At 43.5% G+C, this 18,328-nt stretch overlaps 1 protein-coding gene and 2 non-coding genes across 3 annotated transcripts; 2 read left to right on the top strand and 1 right to left on the bottom strand.

Annotated features, from left to right (window-relative positions):
* The first annotated feature begins 532 nt into the window (after positions 1-532).
* LOC148671629 (U7 small nuclear RNA) lies at positions 533-590 on the top strand. Its single transcript, XR_015938925.1, has one exon. It is a non-coding gene; the product is annotated as a U7 small nuclear RNA (small nuclear RNA).
* A 5,788-nt stretch (positions 591-6,378) lies between these two features.
* Positions 6,379-7,857, bottom strand: LOC148671628 (uncharacterized). Its single transcript, XM_088632792.1, has 2 exons — positions 7,719-7,857; positions 6,379-7,591 (listed from the first exon to the last, which is right to left on the bottom strand). The coding sequence occupies exon 2, from the start codon at positions 7,581-7,583 to the stop codon at positions 6,612-6,614; it is 972 nt and encodes a 323-aa protein (XP_088488918.1). The 5' UTR covers positions 7,584-7,591; positions 7,719-7,857; the 3' UTR covers positions 6,379-6,611.
* Positions 7,858-13,950: 6,093 nt separating this feature from the next.
* trnan-guu (transfer RNA asparagine (anticodon GUU)) lies at positions 13,951-14,024 on the top strand. Its single transcript has one exon. It is a non-coding gene; the product is annotated as a tRNA-Asn (tRNA).
* The last annotated feature ends 4,304 nt before the right edge of the window (positions 14,025-18,328 follow it).

Genomic DNA, 18,328 nt, shown 5'->3' with positions numbered 1-18,328 from the left:
CGTTGTTTTTTATTACATGGAGTGTTAATATGTGTGAGATGTTCCTTTTGAGATGTTTTTTTTGCGGAATAAAGTATATTTTGTAGAACAAAAAAAATCTTATGCCAAGGTTTACAAGTTATCTGTTGAACTACATTCTAATAGGTGTGGTCACATTCCAGGTCATTTGTTTACGTTTTTGTTTCTGGAGCAACTGTTAGATGAAATGTGCTAATATGTAACCTAACTCCAGTGTGAATAACTAGAAGAGGGGAGCAGCTCCATTCCAGACCAAGGGAGCTTTGAGATTGGCTGGGCCAGATCTCTCATTTGCATATCTGATTTGGAAATACAACACTAAACCCCCTTCTTGCATGGATTTAACTTGCACTCAAGAGTCCCCTACTGTGTATTGCTACTTATTTTTTATGATAAGTGGTGATTACCAGTTGACAGGTTTTATTTGTTGAATTATAAATGTTTCTGTATTATCACCCTGAATGGCCTGTACTCACGGTTTGGTAGGGTATGTGTTTTCATTTCTTTGACCAAATGGAATTTTTGCTCTTTTAGTATTTGTCTAGAAGGCTTTCTGAAGTCAGGAAGCCCATTTATTTGGTGAAAAAAGATTCTGTATTAATATTAATATTTCTCATATAACATAAATAGGGTCTTCTATGAATAAAAAGATCTTGCACTTGGACATCTTAATAAAGCTGTGTGCTTCCATACAATCGAGCAGTTTTGATTCCTAATATTTGACCTTAGGTGTGGGAATGGGTCTTTTTTGCCATTTGATTTCCAATTGATCAGCACAGTATAGAAAATAGACCCATAAAGTAACCTCAGCAGTGACAAATGTGCAAAAAGTGATCACTTGTTTTCGCCCGCTTTCAAACTGAAACCCTTTGGTGTGTTAAGAGAATGTGATAACCACTGCACTGCGCAAGGTGGGAATGGGTGACTTGCAGAGAGTGTTGAACTTCAAGAAACGACTTCCCTCAGGAATATATTACCACATTCTGAAGAGGAGATTTTCTCCATTTCTGTAGTCTGACTTCCTCTTTTGCTAGAGAGCTGTAGAATGTGGAGTCACCTATCCAGCTCTGGGAGCAGTGTGTTACTGCCGGATGAGCACAGTAAATTAATACAGCAGAATAAACACACTGTGAGTATTTGAAGGGAATTAACAATCTTTTACGTCTCGCCATGTTCAATGCTGCTGTCATTTCTGTAATATTGTGATTATCACGTTCATCACACATGCGCAAGATCCCCTGTTTGAAATTGGACAGAAACAGGTGTCTTTTTATCTTCTCACATTTTGCACTCCCGCCAGTGTTTTATGGATCTTGTTTTGTTTTATTGCAAGAATTCGAATTTCCTGTGTCATTCATGATCACATCAAACAGCCAGCAGATCATGTCACCTTTCAGATAGTCATTCTTCTGCTTCCTAAATTTCCTAGAGACAGGTCTTTTCAGCAGAACTGACAAACGTGGCAAAGCAACCTGATAAGACCAGGTCCTAGAAGTCACTACCCAGTCAGTTACTACTGCCAAAATGCAAGCCCTTCCTCCAGCCTGAAGACGTTGATCCTACATTACTCATGAAGAAGATGTATCTACCAAACCTCAGAGAGCTGAGCTGGATCACTACCCTTCTGAATGACATTGCAGTAACACTCTACCACTCCTCTTCGTGCACTCATGCTGGAACTTTGGGAGGCTACTGCAGACAGCAGAGGTTGGATCGTACACAGAGGTTGAAATAGCTCAGCTGAGAAAGCCTTAGACTGATGCTCTAAAGGTCCCTGGTTCAATCTGGGGTTTTGGCATTTTGTTTCGTTGCGCCATTTGCTCCTCTCTGCAATACCCTGTGTCCAAAGTCACACTTCCCTTTCTCAGCCTGAATCCCAAACTAGAGTCTTTGTGTCCTTGAGTCCCTCTTTTACCGAAAAGTGATGAAGTACAGAAATAACTTAACATGTTTTGCACTCCTTATGGTGTTTTATGGTGGGACCTGTATTTCTCTATGAATTTCCTTAGTGACAGCCCATTTGTTTTCAATATATTTCTGGTGACGTTATTACAGCCGTCTCCCCTGGTGGCTTGTTTTCATATCCCACTTCTGACAATGACTTTTCTTATGTCACTTTGATAGGAGTACAATTGGAAAAAAAACTAAAATGTGTGTAGTTGTTTCCATATCAAACCTGTCTTCCATTTTATACAGTATTCCACAGGAGTGAATCAATTCCTTGTTTAATTTTGCAAATTACCCTACTGTCAAAAAATCAAAATTCCCATGTAGCCAAGGAGTTGCTGAAAAGCAACTTCAAGTTGATGTTTTGTGTTGTTATAACTAATTCATCTCCTTTAAAAAAAATAGATTTCTGTAGAAGAAAGGTGTCTCACACTACAGTTTAAATTGTAAACAGGTCATAGAAAAAGCTCCTTAGCTCCCTGTCGGGAATCAAACCCCACTCTCCTGTATGACAGGCAGGGATTCTCACCATGGTTAAATTGCAACCGTAATAATATTGACAACATTAATAAATGCATATATAATTGAAATTGAAAACACATCTAACACAGCATCTTTTCTGGTTATATACCACAATGCATTGCTGATATTTGTTGTTTGCCATTTAGGTTAAATACTGTCATGTTTTTCTCAGCAATCGTCTTTTGATGCGTAAGTATAAATAATGATAATACTATTTGAATACATACAGGTCTTAATATTATTTTGATTAAAATAGGAACAAGTTATAGGTTTATTCCATGCTGAAAAAAAGAAGAAAGAGAACACAATGTTTCGGCCGTGGAGCCTTCTTCAGGTGTGAGAGAGACAGGGCAGTAGGCAAAGGTAAAGTAGCGGGAGAACAAAGGTTGGGAGGGAGGAGGAGTGAGAGGCGGGAGCAGGGGACAGAAAGAGAGGCCAATCAAGAGGTGTGAAGTCAGAATGGGTGCAGAGAGGTGTGAAATGAAACTTCCAATGAATGGAGAAAATTTAAAAGAACAGTAGTCTGTCGTTAAGGGAAGGGAGAATGTGTGATCCTAGCTGCAGAATAATTTTAGTTTCTGTGGTCTTTCTGATGTATGAGTTCGGAAAACTGTCTTTGAGAACACAGACGGAGAGATTAGAGTGGTCGTGGCCGTCAGAGGTGAAATGAGAAACAATGGGCTTGGAGAGATCTTTAATCTTCACAGCCCTGACGTGTTCTCTGAAGCGGTCTTCGAGTCTCCTTCCTGTTTCTCCAATGTAGATGGCTGGGCATTTACTGCAAGAGATACAGTAAATAAGGTTGCTGGAGATACAAGATGCTGTCTGGGTGATCCGGAATTGTCCTGAAGGGCCTTGAATGAGTGTGGTGGTGGCTGTGTACTTGCAACTAATACAGCGAGCTCTGTTGCAACGGAAAGTGCCTGGTGTGGATGGTTGTTGAGGGCGGTCAAGGGAGCTGTGAACAAGGAGGTTACGCAGATTAGGTGGTCAGCGGATATGAGATGATAGGGCGATCAGAAAAGAGGGCCCCAATGGAGGGATCATCCTGTAGGATGGAAAAGTTGTGGTTAATGGTCCTGGGGATAGGAAGTGTGTTAGGGTGGTAAGGAAGCACCAGAGGAATGCGGTTGTTACGGCGAGAGTTCCTGATCAGGTTGATGGTCTGGGGGTGTTTTTGGCTCGGGCAAGGGCCCTGTCAATCACACTGCTGGGGTATCCTCTGTTGATAAAAAATGAGTACATTTCGAGGGCTTTGAGTGGACAGTTGGTAGACAAGTGGATGTCTACGGGGGTAGTTGATAGACAAGTGGATGTCTAGAAACGGAAGAGTGGTGGAAGATATGTTAACCGTATATTTGAGGGACGGGTGGAAGTTGGTGAAATGGTGCAGGAAGAACTCAAGCTGATCGTTGGAGCATGTGGCGGCACCAACGCAGTCATCAATATATTGTTTGTAGAAGTCAGGGACATAGCCAGTGTAGGAAGCGAAGAAGCGTTCTTCTACCCAGCCGACAAAAATGTTGGCATAGCTGGGTCCCATTCTGGTGCCCATGGCAACTCCACTGACCTTTTGGTAAAAAAGATTATTGAAAGAGAATGCGTTCAGTGTGAGGACCAATTCTGCAAGGCGTACCATGGTGTGGGTGGGTGGATCAAGCACTGTGCGTTTGTCCAGCGTGTGCTTGAGGGCTGTAAGGCCGTCATTATGGGGAATGACGGTGTACAGAGATGTGATATCCATGGTAAAAATGTGGCATTCGGTACCCTGAAATTGGAAACCATTGAAAAGTTGGAGCGCGTGGTTGGTGTCTTTGATGTATGAGGGAAGATCTTCAACCAGCGGTCTCATGAGGCTGTCGAGAAAGACTGAGATGTAAGTAGTTGGACAGTTACATGCTGATACGATGGGCCGTCCAGGGGTGTCCGGTTTGTGGATTTTGGGGAGGAGGTAAAATTGAGATACCTGTGGATGTTCCATGATGAGCCGGTTCGCCTCCTGGGGGAGCTCGTTACCGCTGATAAGAAGGGAAATGGTGGATACCACTTCCTTTTGGTAGTCAGTGGTAGGGTCCTGTTGGAGACGGAGGTAGGCAGAAGTGTCAGTTAGTTGTCTAGAGGCTTCAAAGACATAGATCCTTATGCCACACCACAGCAGCACCTCCTTTGTCCGCTGGTTTGATGACGATATCATCCCTGTTGCGGAGAGACTGGAGCGCCTGATTTTCTCCTTGGGTGAGGTTAGACCTATGTTTACTGGGTATAGAGAGTGCCTTGGGAGCTTGATTAGTGCATTGGTTGATGAAATAATCAACTGGTGGAAAACGGCCAGAGGAGGGAGTCCAACAGCTCTGTTTGGGATTAATGTTGTTAATGACATCAATAACCGGGTTGTTATCAGCTGCCTGTGAAGAGGAATTGTCGGCAAAATGTGCTCTGAGACGGATCCTGCGGTAAAAGTGGTTAAGGTCGACATTGGTCTGGGGGATGTCCAGCTTCCTTGGAACTGGTACAAAACTGAGCCCTTTGCTGAGGAGGGATCGCTCATCCTAATGTAATCGCTCATATAATCGCTCATCCTAACATGTAAATCTTTATACATGTTATTATACACATAAAGTAAACTGCATGACTAGAACCAATTCTGTTCTAATCAACCATAAGTAAGAGTAATTATAGTCAACATTTAGTTGACTAGACTAAATCAAAAGTGGGTGACTACAAAGTAACTAATAGACATTTTAGGAACAAGTACAGGTTTGTTCCATGCTGAAAAGAGAAGAAAACGCAAAGTGTCAGCTGAGGAACCTTTAACAGATGTCACATGCTGACGCAGTTACCTACTTCAACTAATAGACATTTCAGTTGACTTGACTAAGACTATGATTAAATCAAAAACTAAAGTGGTGACTAAAGCAGTGTATTTTTAAGTCACCTGACTGGATAAAACCCTTTCCACACTGACTGCAGCTGGAAGGTCCCTCTCTGGTGTGATTAGGTGCAGTGGCTCTGTAGCTAAGGATGTATATCTGTGGGTGGAAAGTTGCTGGTTCAAATCCCACAGCTGGCAGAGAAATCCTATGCTGGTGGGCCCCTGAGCAAGGCCCTTAACCACAACTACACCAGAGATGCTGACCCCTAGCTTCTCTTCCTATCTGTGGGCCTCATAGTGAGAGTGTTGTGAGAAGACAAAATCCTAATGTGAGAAAGTGATCTTATCTTATGCGCTGGTGGTGTCTTAAGGTGATTCAGTCACTAAAACTCTTCCCACGCTGACTGCAACAATTTATTTTCAAAGTTTATTTATCAAATGCACAACAACAGAGCATGCAGCAGTAGTTGCTGGCAATGAAATGTCTTTTCTGCAAGCTCACAAAAATCACAAGAATCACAGAAATCACAAAAACACAAAAATCACAAAATTGAGATTATGAAAATAAGGTTACATAATAACAGATGTAATAGAAATTGAATAAAACTCAATATGAGTAGAGCTGCTATGTGTCCATGGTATATGCAATATATACAAGTAGTGCGGTTATGCCGAATACAGTGAAAACTGTGTGTCCATGTAGCCATTACAGGTGATTTGCTAAAGGAGCTGGAGGTTGGCTATTTAGCAGTCTGATTGCCTGGAGGTAGAAGCTGTTCCGTAGTCTGTTGGACTTGGACCGAATACTTTGGTACCGTTAAACAGATGGTAGGAGGGAAAATAGTTTGTGACTGCGATGACTGCGGTCCTTGAGAACGGACCTGGCCTTCTTCAGACATCTAGCTGAGTAGATATCCTGGATGTTTTGTAGCTCACAGCCGGTGATGAGCTGTGCTGACTTCACCACCCTCTGCAGTACTTTGCGATCCCGGGCAGAGCGGTCCCCAAACCAGTCAGGATGCTCTCAACAGTGCACCTGTAGACGTTGGCCTGGATATGTGATGGCATGCCAAACCTCTTTAGCCTACGGAGAAAGAATAGGCGCTGCCGTGCTGTTTTGACCATGGTTTTAGTGTGGTGGGTCCAGGTTAAGTCCTCTGAGATGTTAACTCCCAGGATCTTGAAACTGCTGACCCTCTCCACTGCAGTTCCACTGATGTAGATAGGTGTGTGATCTCCTCCCTAGTGTTTTCTATTGTCTCTCTCCTGTGTGAATGCGCTGATGGGCTCTTAAGTTACTTGAAAGACTAAAACATTTCCCACACTGACTGCAGCTGAACGGTCTCTCTCCTGTGTGAACAAGCTGGTGCCTTTTTAAGTCATGTGATTGACTAAAACTCTTCCCACACTGACTGCAGCTGAATGGTTTCTCTCCTGTGTGAGTGCGCTGGTGGGCTCTTAAGTTACTTGATTTACTAAAACTCTTCCCACACTGACTGCAGCTGAACAGTCTCTCTCCAGTGTGAGTGCGATTGTGGGCTAATAAGGCAGTTGAGACTCTAAAACTCTTCCCACACTGACTGCAACTGAATGGTCTCTCTCCTGTGTGAATACGCTGGTGTCTTTTTAAGTAGTGTGACTGACTAAAATGCTTCCCACACTGACAGCAGCTGAATAATTTCTCTCCTGTGTGAATGCCCTGGTGGACTATTAAGGTTCTTGACTGACTAAAACTCTTCCCACACTGACTGCAGCTGAATGGTCTCTCTCCTGTGTGAATGCGCTGGTGGACTATTAAGGCACTTGAGTCTCTAAAACTCTTCCCACACTGATTGCAGCTGAATGGTCTCTCTCCTGTGTGAATACCCTGGTGTCTTTTTAAGTTGTGTGACTGACTAAAACTCTTCCCACACTGACGGCAAGTGAAAGATTTCTCTCCTGTGCGAAGGTTTTTTGAAATGCTAGACTGACAAAAACGCTGCTCATCCCTGTGTTGTAATGGCAGTTTGTCCACTCCATCTGAGCAAGGTTTTGAGTGATTCTTCCTCATTGTCTGATCATGCTGGGGTTTCTTATTCTGCAAATCCTTCATGGAATGATTTTGCTCTCTGTTCTGAAACTGAGATTTGTTTTCTCCATCGTGTCCTTCAGTGTGCAGCTCAGCAGTCTGAATCACCTGGGGCTCCTTCTTCAGCTCTGCGGGGTCAATCAACTGGGGCTCCATGTCCTTATCTGTAAGATTAAACTCACTCAGTTCTTCTTTGAGCTCTTGTACAGAGACACAGTAAAGTTCATTACAACCTTGTGACATATTGTTCGTGTCCTGATTATTAATCTTCTCTGTAAAAGCATCACATACTAAGAGTCCAGGTGTCCCACTCTCAGGCTCCGTCTTCATCATGGGCACAGAGTCCAGATCCTCCACACTCTGTCTGCTCTCTGTGTGCTGCTCACTGAGTGTCTCTTTCCCTTCTGCAGCAGTGATCTCTGTCTCCTGCATCAGACTGGAGCTCCACTCCTCCTCCTCACTGTGCTGCTGTTCAAGAGGTGCCCTTTCCCCAGCATCAGGGAGAACACTGGCCTCTGAGCCTGAAAACACAGGACAAGAAGACAAGCCCTTTATTATAATAATAATAATAATAATAATAATAATAATAATAATAATAATAAACTTTATTATACAGATGCAGCCATTCAAAATGCACGGTACCGACGGGCACTCATGGTGCATTAGTCGGTAGTGAAAAGATTTAATAATTTAATCTCTTTACTGTGCACATTTTAATCCGCTTAGTATTGAATATTTATAGGAAATTTTACCGCTAAAGGGAAATTTTAGTAGCTGAGCATAAAAAGAAGAGGAGCAGAAGAAGGTATATAGATAGATAGAAGGTCATAAATGATATTAATTTAGGAGCATACAGTAGGCTAGTCAAACGTTCTGAGGTCAAATTCTTCCAGGACGACGGCATCGAAAATTTTTGGAGCGCCCTCTCTTTAAAGCCCTTGCCAAATATGAAGACAGTACGTACAGTTATAATTCAAACTGAATTAAAAACTACACATCCCAGTTACCATGGTGGTGCATGTGATCATTGCGTTTAACCAATGAAGGGTGAAAAATCAGTCACATGACTTTGGGGCTGAGTTTCGAAAGCTTAATCTATCAGCAACAAAGCGAAATCTATACGATAGGCTACCTCAAACTGTCAGTTACATGACTGTGTACATCGCTTAAGCCACTCCTATTTGGCATTTTAGTTATGGAGACAGGAAGACGCACCCCCCCTCCCCCTCCCTCTGAGTGCCTGACTTGTCGCCATCTTTAACCGTTCCGTTTCCGAATCACAGTAGGTACACGTACAAAAATTAGGTCATCCCAGATACAATACATATAGATTTTTGTGGTAAGAGGGAGCAAAACATCAGTATTTACCGCTAGTAATTAGTGTGAGATTTATAGTTGAAATCTGAGCCTAAATATTAAGTTAAAATCTCGACAAAGCAATGTAGGAAATACGCACACAGAAACACACAGAGAAAATAAATCCTTTCTGACATCTAAAATCAGTTTCGATCAAGGTCTCCAAAATGAACAAGAAAACATTTTCAGAGAGCAATTACGCTATGTTTATTTAGAATAAGTGATTTATGAGCAATCTAATTTCTTATTCGTTTAAAACAGTGAAATGTCAGCTGCAAAAGATCGCACCAGAGACAGCACTATCTCTGCCACTCACAGACGTTCAGGAAAGGGTGAATGAAGTCATGTCAAGTACAATACTTCGGTGATCAATAATAACAGTTGAAGGACAAGAAACAAAAGATAGTGAAAACTGAAGCTTTTTAAGGCTAAAACTAAAATTCGTCCTACAAATTAAGGCAAATATAAATTCAGGACGTTAAAGTGCTAGAGGTGTAAAAAATACAAAAATGCACAAGAGCAAAAAGTTTTAGAAATGGAGCAGGTGTTACTTTGAAATAAGCAAACAGAAAAAAGCCATGACTATACATAGTGCAGAAGAGGGATGCAGGAACACTTGCTTAGATATACAAAAAAATCACAAAAAGTGTATATTACAAAAGAACATGCAAACATGTTCATGAACATGTACGTCCATTTCCCTTTGGGATCAATAAAGTCTTATCCATCTCTACACATGAAACAGAGTGAGGAATCAGAAACTTAGCATGCATAAAAAACAGCAATTCTGTCAGGCGTTCTTGTCCATGGAGAATGGCAAGGTGCAAGGTGCCGGGGCCGGACGGACTCCCCAAGGAATTCTACACCTGCTTCTGGGACACCCTGGCGGCAGATCTGGTGGAAGTGGCGCAGGAGATCTTCCGCCGGGGGAAACTCGGAGACACCATGAGGGAGGGCGTCATCTCCCTGCTCTTCAAGGGAGGAGACGCCGCCGACCTCAAAAACTGGAGGCCGATCACGATGCTCTGCGTGGACGTAAAGATCCTGTCCAAGCTCCTGACCGGCAGACTGAGAACCGCCCTCCCCCACATCATCCACAGCGACCAGACGTGTGGGGTGGAGGGGCGATCCGTCAGCTGGAACCTCCAGCTGACCAGAGACGCCATCGCCTGGGCCGAGGACCGGAACGTGCCCATGATGGTGGTCAGCCTGGACCAGGAGAAAGCCTTCGACAGAGTGAACCACAGCTATCTGTTCAGGGTGCTGGAACGCTTCGGTTTCAGAGAGAGTTTCAGCCGCCGGATTCAGATTCTGTACTCTGACGTGGGCAGCAGAGTGAACGTGAACGGAAACCTGGGGGATTTCATTCCCCAGGAATCCAGAGTACGACAGGGCTGCCCCCTTTCACCCCTTCTCTATGTTCTCTTCACAGAGCCCTTAGCAGAGGCGGTGAAACGGGACCCCGTCATCGACGGCCTGGAGATACCGGGAGGCACGGGGGAAACCCTGAAGATCTACCAGTACGCCGACGACACGACGCTGTTCCTGAGGTCGGACAGGGGGTTGAGGAGGGCCCTGCAGGTCATGGAGCAATACTCCAGAGCCTCGGGGTCGAAGCTCAACCGCCGAAAGAGCAAACTGAAGTTCTTCGGGCCCTGGAAGCACAGGACGACGGCACCGGACGGTCTCGAGCTCTGCATGGAGCCCCTCAGAATACTGGGGGTTTCCTTCCAGAGCCGGGACAACGAGACCAACAACTGGACCGAGAGGATCGCCAGGGTGGCTTCGTCTGGGGCGGCAGGTACGAGTTCATCACGAGAAACCGGATGTGTCAGCCGGTCGAGGAAGGGGGTCGAGATGTCCCACATTTCCCCCTGAAACTCGACTGCATCTTTTACTGCAACCTCTGCCGGGCGCTGCGGGAGCCCATCGGCCACAAGTACCAGTACTTTGTCAGGCTGTGGCTCTCCATCCCGATGAGGCACTTGGTCCAGTGGTCAAACACTGGGCCCAAGGCAGAGAGGCTACCAAAGTTCTACACCCACGCTGTCAAGTGGAGCTCTGTACAAAGAGGTGAGGGGGCATCTGGTCACTGACGAAAGGCTGCAAGTTCCCAGACAAGTCTGGGAAAGGATGCAGCCTAAAGAACTGGACAACGAACTGAAGGACCTCAACTGGATGGCCGTACACAAGAGACTGGCTACCAGAGAGGTCCTCTACAGACACTTGCTTACCAGGAACCCGCATTGCCCCCGGGACACGTGTTTCGTCGAGGAGACTCAGGAGCACGTGTTCTGGAGCTGCCCCTTCGCCAAGGCGGTGTGGGGCAGAATGGACAGCACCATGCAACTCCTGGGGACGGGTTGCGGTGCTCAGTTACCAGTATATTCTGCTGGGGCTGGCACCTACCGGACTGGACAGAGGGACGCAGTTCCTGATATGGCTTCTGCTGACCCTCACAAAAAAAGGCCTGTGGGACGCGAGGAACAATCTCATCCGGCACAACATCGAGTGGGGAGCGAGAGAGCTGGAGGAGAGGATCCTGGCGGACCTCAGGAGAAGGATGAAGCGCGACGTTGCTAAATGGGGTTTCCCCACGGCAAAGGAGCGCTGGAAAGGCCTATGGACCCTGTACAGGGATTAATGGTTTACAGCAAACGGTAGGGTTTGGAGGGACTCTCATAATAGCGCAAATCCGCCCACCCTTGCAAAGATTGATAACGGACAATCACCGCCGTTCCGCCGTTGTTTTAATTATGTGAAGTGATGATGTGTGAGATGTTTTCTTTTTGAGATGTGTTTTTTTCAGAATAAAGTATATTTTATAAGAAAAAAAATATGCGAGCTTACTGCCTCCTACGGGCTCTGTATTTGTTAGCGATACAAGACCGGCCGTGGAGAAATGAAGTGAGGAGGGTGTGTACATTAAAAGGCTCATAGCGTCCCTGGAAGGGCTCAAACCACCACCCTTTTTGTTAACAACTGAGCCACAAAGACGCATGTACAGCTTAACACTTCCCGGTCTCAGTGAAAGTGATACACTCCGTAAAATTTCCAGAGATTCATTTATTTTAAAAGGAAAATCACTAACAGCGGCCGAGATCTACTGGAGTTTTTTTCATTCTATACTGCGATTTCTGAAGGGTACCCTGTGAAAATACGAGTTTTGACGAGAAGGGATGGACATATAAGGTCAAAAGGCTTGGGGAATTGAACTTTAAGGTGAAGACTGCGGGTTCAGTAGCAGCAGAACCTGATCAGTATCAATTGACTCCGATATACTTTGAAAATGAACTTGGGGATTTAGAGTCAGACGTGCTACCGTTGCACCATGGGGTACTTAATTTAAAAAAATAGAAAAAACAATCAGTGTTCCTGGATCTGTAATTGAGAACAACACCTACACAAGAGCTGCGCATGAAGAATAAAATGTGGTCTGGGAAGAAAAGACTCTTTGGAAGAGCTGCGCTCTTCACAGATTTTTCTTTGTGAAGCTGATTTGTCTCCTTTGGGGAATTCAAAGGCACAGACAGCCGTGACTTCATGGCCCAATGGTAGCGTGTCTGATGCCAGATCAGGAGGCTGTGTGTTCAAATCATGTCGAGGTCAGCTGTTACTTTTTCAGGTTCTGCTGGTCCTGAACACGGAATTCACACCATGCAGTTGAGTTCTATCTGTACACCACATAGATAATCTAAACAAAATAGAGCAGTACAGGACACGCAGTGTGGAGCTCACACAGGCTTACAGTCTCCAGCATTGGAGTGAAGGGGGAAAAAAAGAACTTTGTTTGTTTTTTTTTTTTAAGTGAAAAGGCACAGTTCACATCTGCTTAACATCACGTCCAACTTTAGAGACAGCTACATCAGATAATGGAATCCCGGAAGTTTCAGATAACTTTTTTTAATACAGGTTCAAGCAAACCTGAAAGTTAATGTGTTTCCGGACACCTTTGTTTTATTAAAAAGTGTCTGAAGCCTGAAAATGTAATTTGAAAAAAAAAACCGCTATTGGACATTAGCAGCTGCTTTTAGTAACGATTTGCTATTTCATGCTGGAAAACAAAGGAAACAGACCCAACGTTTGCTTTCAGGTGCGGTTCATTACATAATATACATTATTACTGAGGAGCTTGAATAAAATTTACACGAGCCAGGTAGAAGTCGAACCTACAATCTTATGATCCGAAACCAGACGCGTTGTTTATTAAACCGCTGGCATTTCACATGACCTGAATTCCCCCATAGGGTGCTCAGCGTCGCTACTAGTTATGCACCGCTCCGTCTAAAATTTCAAAGTGAGAAACATGTGTTTTCTGATTTTTTATGAGTTTTAAAATATAATCTCTTTAAATCAGACAAGGGGTTTATGTTTCGCACTGAAATTCCGATTGACTGAGAATTCAAAGAAAGACTGTTTTCTTCCACAACACCGTATAATTATCACATCCACCAAACTCTCCAAACCTTGCTGGTTGAGCAATTGCTCCGATAAATTAGGTCACGTATCATGTTAAATCATTTCTTCTCAACAGAACATTTCCTGGTGCACGTTTTCTCCATGAAAAAAAAGACATTTTTCCCTTGCACGATTTCTCGTTTTTTATCAAAGCGTACAGAAATAAAAAAGAAGAAGAAATAGTGTCGCAAAAGAACTCTGTCGCCCTTGGGAGATGTCAAACGCATTGGACATGAAAAATGCCGGATAAAAGCCAGTTCTCTTCGTTTCTCAGTGTCGGGGCTGCTATGTAAAAGAGGCAATTTGGTCTGAGAGCAGGCTCAGCGCTTACTGAACGCAGATGTCTCAGAGCGGTGTGTCCAAGTGGCTGTAAAAGGTGATGGGTGTCCTGTCACCGTAGCCTAGTTGGTTAAAGCGCTTCTCTATTAAACAAAAGAACCGAGATTCAAATCCCAGCCGTGTCTTTCTTCCTATCTTGCAGTACAGAACGTACCATTTCGGGCAATCACAAAGGGCTTGATTTCGTTAAATGCATGTGTTCATTTCCTTTCTGGAAAACTTGTTTTTTTTTAAATTCACACAGCTTGCGATAAATGAAATTCAATTCTTGGTTAACAGTGCAGAAGAAATATTACCATCTGGAAAAATAAAAGGTAAGAGATTTTTTGTAACCGAAAACTTCTGATTCGAGAAAAGACCACACCAGTCAGTCTCTGTGGCGCAATCGGTTAGCGCGTTCGGCTGTTAACCGAAAGGTTGGTGGTTCGAGTCCACCCAGGGACGGGGTTCTTTTGCAATGTAAACGTTGTCTTTAGTCGATTGGATTTTTCAGCGAAACCATAACCATTTTAATATTTGCAGGAAATGCGAGTGTTTAACACGTGTCAGGGTCACCGAGAAATGTCCAATAATGCCCAACATTGCAACTCCCCAGAAAACCATATTCACCCAAAACAAATTATCGTCGAATCTTCATTTATACTCCAGTTGAATCCTCTGCTGAAATATTTTAAAAATACAATGCAGGTTTGTTTGAGACTTGACAAGCATTGTTAAGATAGCACTGTGCAGTTGGATTTTGATATTTTGACATATTTACCTTAATTTAAAACAAATACTATACAGTCTATTGTAATTTTAAAATATGTGAGCCGAGGATGCAAAAGGGTGAAAGGGAAAGGTCAGAGGGTATAGTAAAAACGAGGTTAGGATTGGTGGAGGTGGTAGGGGTGTTGATGGTTTTTCTCTGTAGAGGATGATTGAGTTTTTTATCCTTCTCTGAAGTGAGAAATTGGAAGAGTTGGGAGTTGAAGGATCTGATGAGGTTAGTTATAAAAGGAAGTTGATGTGGAGCTGTTAGCTGTAAAACTTCCTAACATCTTTGATGTTGTCATCAAAGATAAACTGCAGTAAGCAAAGATAAAGAAAATTATCTTTGTTTACTGACCTGTCTTTCTCACACCTGAAGAAGGCTCCACGGCCAACATGTTATGTTTCCTTTCTTCTCTTTTCAGCATGGAATAACCTTTTACTTGTTCATTTGCAGCCTACGCATGCTGACACAGCTACTCACCTGATATATAACATTCCTATAATCGCAACTATGAATGTCCACTGTGGGTATTTTTTCCATTATTTATTTTGGCATTGAAGCATATTTTATGTAATACCGAAGTGTCATAATCACTGAAAAACATTTTTTCATTTAGAAAGAATTTAAAAAATATAAATCACTATGAATTACATTTAACCTGTTCTGATCTAGGTTTTCTATATACTTTACCATGCCATGTTCAGAATGTCACAACGCAGAAATGCAACAGAAGTTTTGTAATTACAAATCTTCTCTTACCTTAGTGTCAGAATACTAAGATGTTTTGGTAACGAGTAAGGAGGGAAAAAGTAATTCAGCAGAAGGGGTGCTATTTTGTTGACTATAAATCCTCACATGCCATGTTCAGAGGGTCATATTAAAAAAAGGTACAGTAAATTTTCTTATACTTCATGATTTTCATAATTTGTTACATTGTGTCTCACACCTTTGTGTCAGAATTCTGAGATGTTTTTTTTCTAAACGGGGGCCATCGCAATACAACAGAAAGAGCAATTAGCTTTTCCCTATGAATTCTCTCATACCATATTCAGAGGGTCATATTTTAAAAATGGTACAGCAACATTTCCTGAAGTTCAGGATTTTGAGAGTCTGTTACATTGTGTCTCACACCTCAGTGGCAGAATTGTGAGACGATTTTATAATCAGGAGGGAGGGTCATAGCAATAAGCAGAAAGTGTCATCACCCTTTGCTCATCCTCCGTTAACCATATATTCTCATATGCCATGTTCTAAATGTCCCATTGTAAACTGCTATAATAACATTTCTTGCAAAATGCAAGATTTTGAGACTTCACGTTTTGCCTTTGTCTTATTTACTTGTTGTCTAACATGCCAGTTTGTGTTATTGTGAGTTTTGAAAATTGGTTTTCGATTTTCTGAAATGTGTTTCATATAAAAATGCAATTTGGATAATCATTACTTACATATTCCCCTTTACTGAGGATATGTGCAGTAATCCACTCGGATTAGTATTTTTAAAAATTACTATAGAGAGCCATCTACAGGCGAAAGGCGGCATAACATCACAGCAGCAGCATTTAAGGTGGAACAAAAAACGCGAATAAGAAGCTGGCGAATAAGCAGCCAACTTCAGCCTCGGTAATGCAATAGGATTGGGTGAGGTAGAAAAATATTTCTTCCTCTGAATCCAAACATTTTTGTAGGTGTTCTAGGACTTCTCGCCTCAGATAAAGCTGCCAATACATCACTTATTTCGACTCTATCAATATCAGCAGTGTTATCAGTACTGAGCCCTAAGTGTAGGTCCTGTCATCATATAAAAACTTGAATGTATCGACTGCATTCACCTGAAAAAATCTGATAAAATTGAAAAATACATCGGAAACAAATTTGCTTGTTTTTTTTCAGATCCAGAAGAGAATCATCATGAGACTCAAAACAGACCTGTTAGTAGTATAAAGCGACACCTTTCGTCAAACTTTTGACAGGTACCACGCCCCCTTTTCCAGCCAATGGTAGTCTGCGGTGGTTGGCTGTCCCGCCCCCTTGCCAGCCAATGGCGTGTTGTTATTTGTGCATGTCCCACCCCCTCAGGAGCCAATGGTGTGTCGTTGTTGGAACTCCCGCCTCCCCCCCAGCCGGTCGGTCCGGAGCCTCAGGGTCCCAAAGCCCCAAGGCAGTGCATCCCTCGCTTTAGGTGTGTGAAAGTGTGTATTGGTTTGTAAGGGGACCATGTCTGCCGTGGGGTTGAGTGCGCTCTATTATAACCCTAGGAAATCGGGTAGTTACGGCGGCGCAGGGAGTCTGGTGCGGGCCGCGAGATCCCGGGGTGTGAGCGGCGCTAGCTAGCCGTGGCCGGGTGGCCGAGTGGTTGTCCGGCCAGGCTGCTTATACGCTGCACAAGCTGAGTCTCAAAAGCAGCAGGGGTGCAAGCACACACACACACACTGACTGCGTAAAGTCTCACGGAAAGAATTCGCAGGACAAACACCATGTGAAATGTGAACCGCTTTATTTCAACAGGGGGTTTTCAAACACAGAAACAGCGCAGCAGCACTTTTTACACAAGTTACAGACTCCAGTTTGCAAGTATGTGAAATGTGAACCGCTTTATTTCAAGTGGGGGTTTTCAAACACTGAAACAACGCAGCACACACGCGTTACTGGCTCCTGTTTGCATTCAACAATTAAATGTTGGTGCGGAAAATTAGTTCGGTACACGTAACCACCACCCCAACATTGCTGAGAAACTTTGCGGCATCTGAAAAAGCATTCATAAACCCCTTCCGCTCCCCGTGTCTAAAGCCATGCGAACCACACTGGGCGATCTGATCTAGCAGGGCAAAAAAATTTGCCTGCGTAATCAGCGGGATGGTGTTACCACAGGTTCTGTGCAAAAGACGCTGTATTTTGGAATACACACTGTAGAACCCCCCAGTGTTGTTTTCTGTTTGGGAGTGTTAAAAAACCTTATTTTAAAACTGCTTAGCTTTTAAAGTTAAAAGCGACTGGTCTGTGCGCGGGTCTATAGGCCGTTAACCACGCCGCTTGACCCAGTAGCGCCACCACAGCCGTAAAGGAAACCGGTGTAACAACATGTCCGTGTAACTTGTTCCGTTCACCTGCAGCCCTGTGTGTAAGGATGCACCACATGTGTGGCGTTTTTATCATAGTTATCGTAGTTTTCTGATTTTAACAGTTTAGATTTCATTGATTGTTGTGTTGAAAAGTCTTTTATTTTTAACACCGTGTAGTTTTCTGATTTTGAGATGTGGATTATTGGCGTGGTAATAAAAAATCTTTTATTTTTTCACACAGCCGCTGTATCGACGAGCGGCAAAACAAATGTGGCGGAAACGTTGGACCCTAAGGTGGTGACTGCATCGGAGACGGCTGTTAAGACCCTGACCAAAGCCAGACGTGTCAAGCCTGCGGAGAAAAATCATAACGCGCCTAAAGACTTGGTGTTGGGTGATGTGCTAGATTCAGTGCGCGGTATTACACAGTCACTATCAACGGCGATCAGTAATGAGGTGGCCAAAAAACGAGCTTTAGAGCATCTAAGAGCGGTTTTAGCCGGTGTACAGACCTTGTTTCCAAAACAGATCCAGGTTTTCATCGCTAACCTCTTAGATATAATTTCTACAGAAGATGCCGCTCTAAGCTCAGGATTTCAGACCATGATGATGATATTTCATGCTTCATTGGTGCAAAACCCCGGTGATAAATGACTAAACATGCGGTCTAAAAAGTGTTTAAAAGACCGAGCACTTGCCAACAGCAAGCGTTTGTACATAAATAAAAGAATTAAACTGGCAAAAGCATGTTTGTTGCGTCGTCAAAGATTCAGAGAGAGGCATCAGATTTCCCAAGGGCCGCCCGAACCACACAATGAGAATGCCGTGGTAGAAAATAACTTAAGGCCCGAGGTTGTTGTAGCAGAACAGGATGTCGGTAACCGAGAACCGGTTGTACTGAACGATCTGAATCAAGTTGGTAGCGGTGCAGGGGC

Source organism: Lepisosteus platostomus, chromosome 5 (genome assembly GCF_059453375.1).
Source record: "Lepisosteus platostomus isolate fLepPlt1 chromosome 5, fLepPlt1.hap1, whole genome shotgun sequence".
Lineage (NCBI taxonomy): Eukaryota > Metazoa > Chordata > Actinopteri > Semionotiformes > Lepisosteidae > Lepisosteus > Lepisosteus platostomus.
This window is presented reverse-complemented; position numbering and strand designations above follow the sequence as displayed.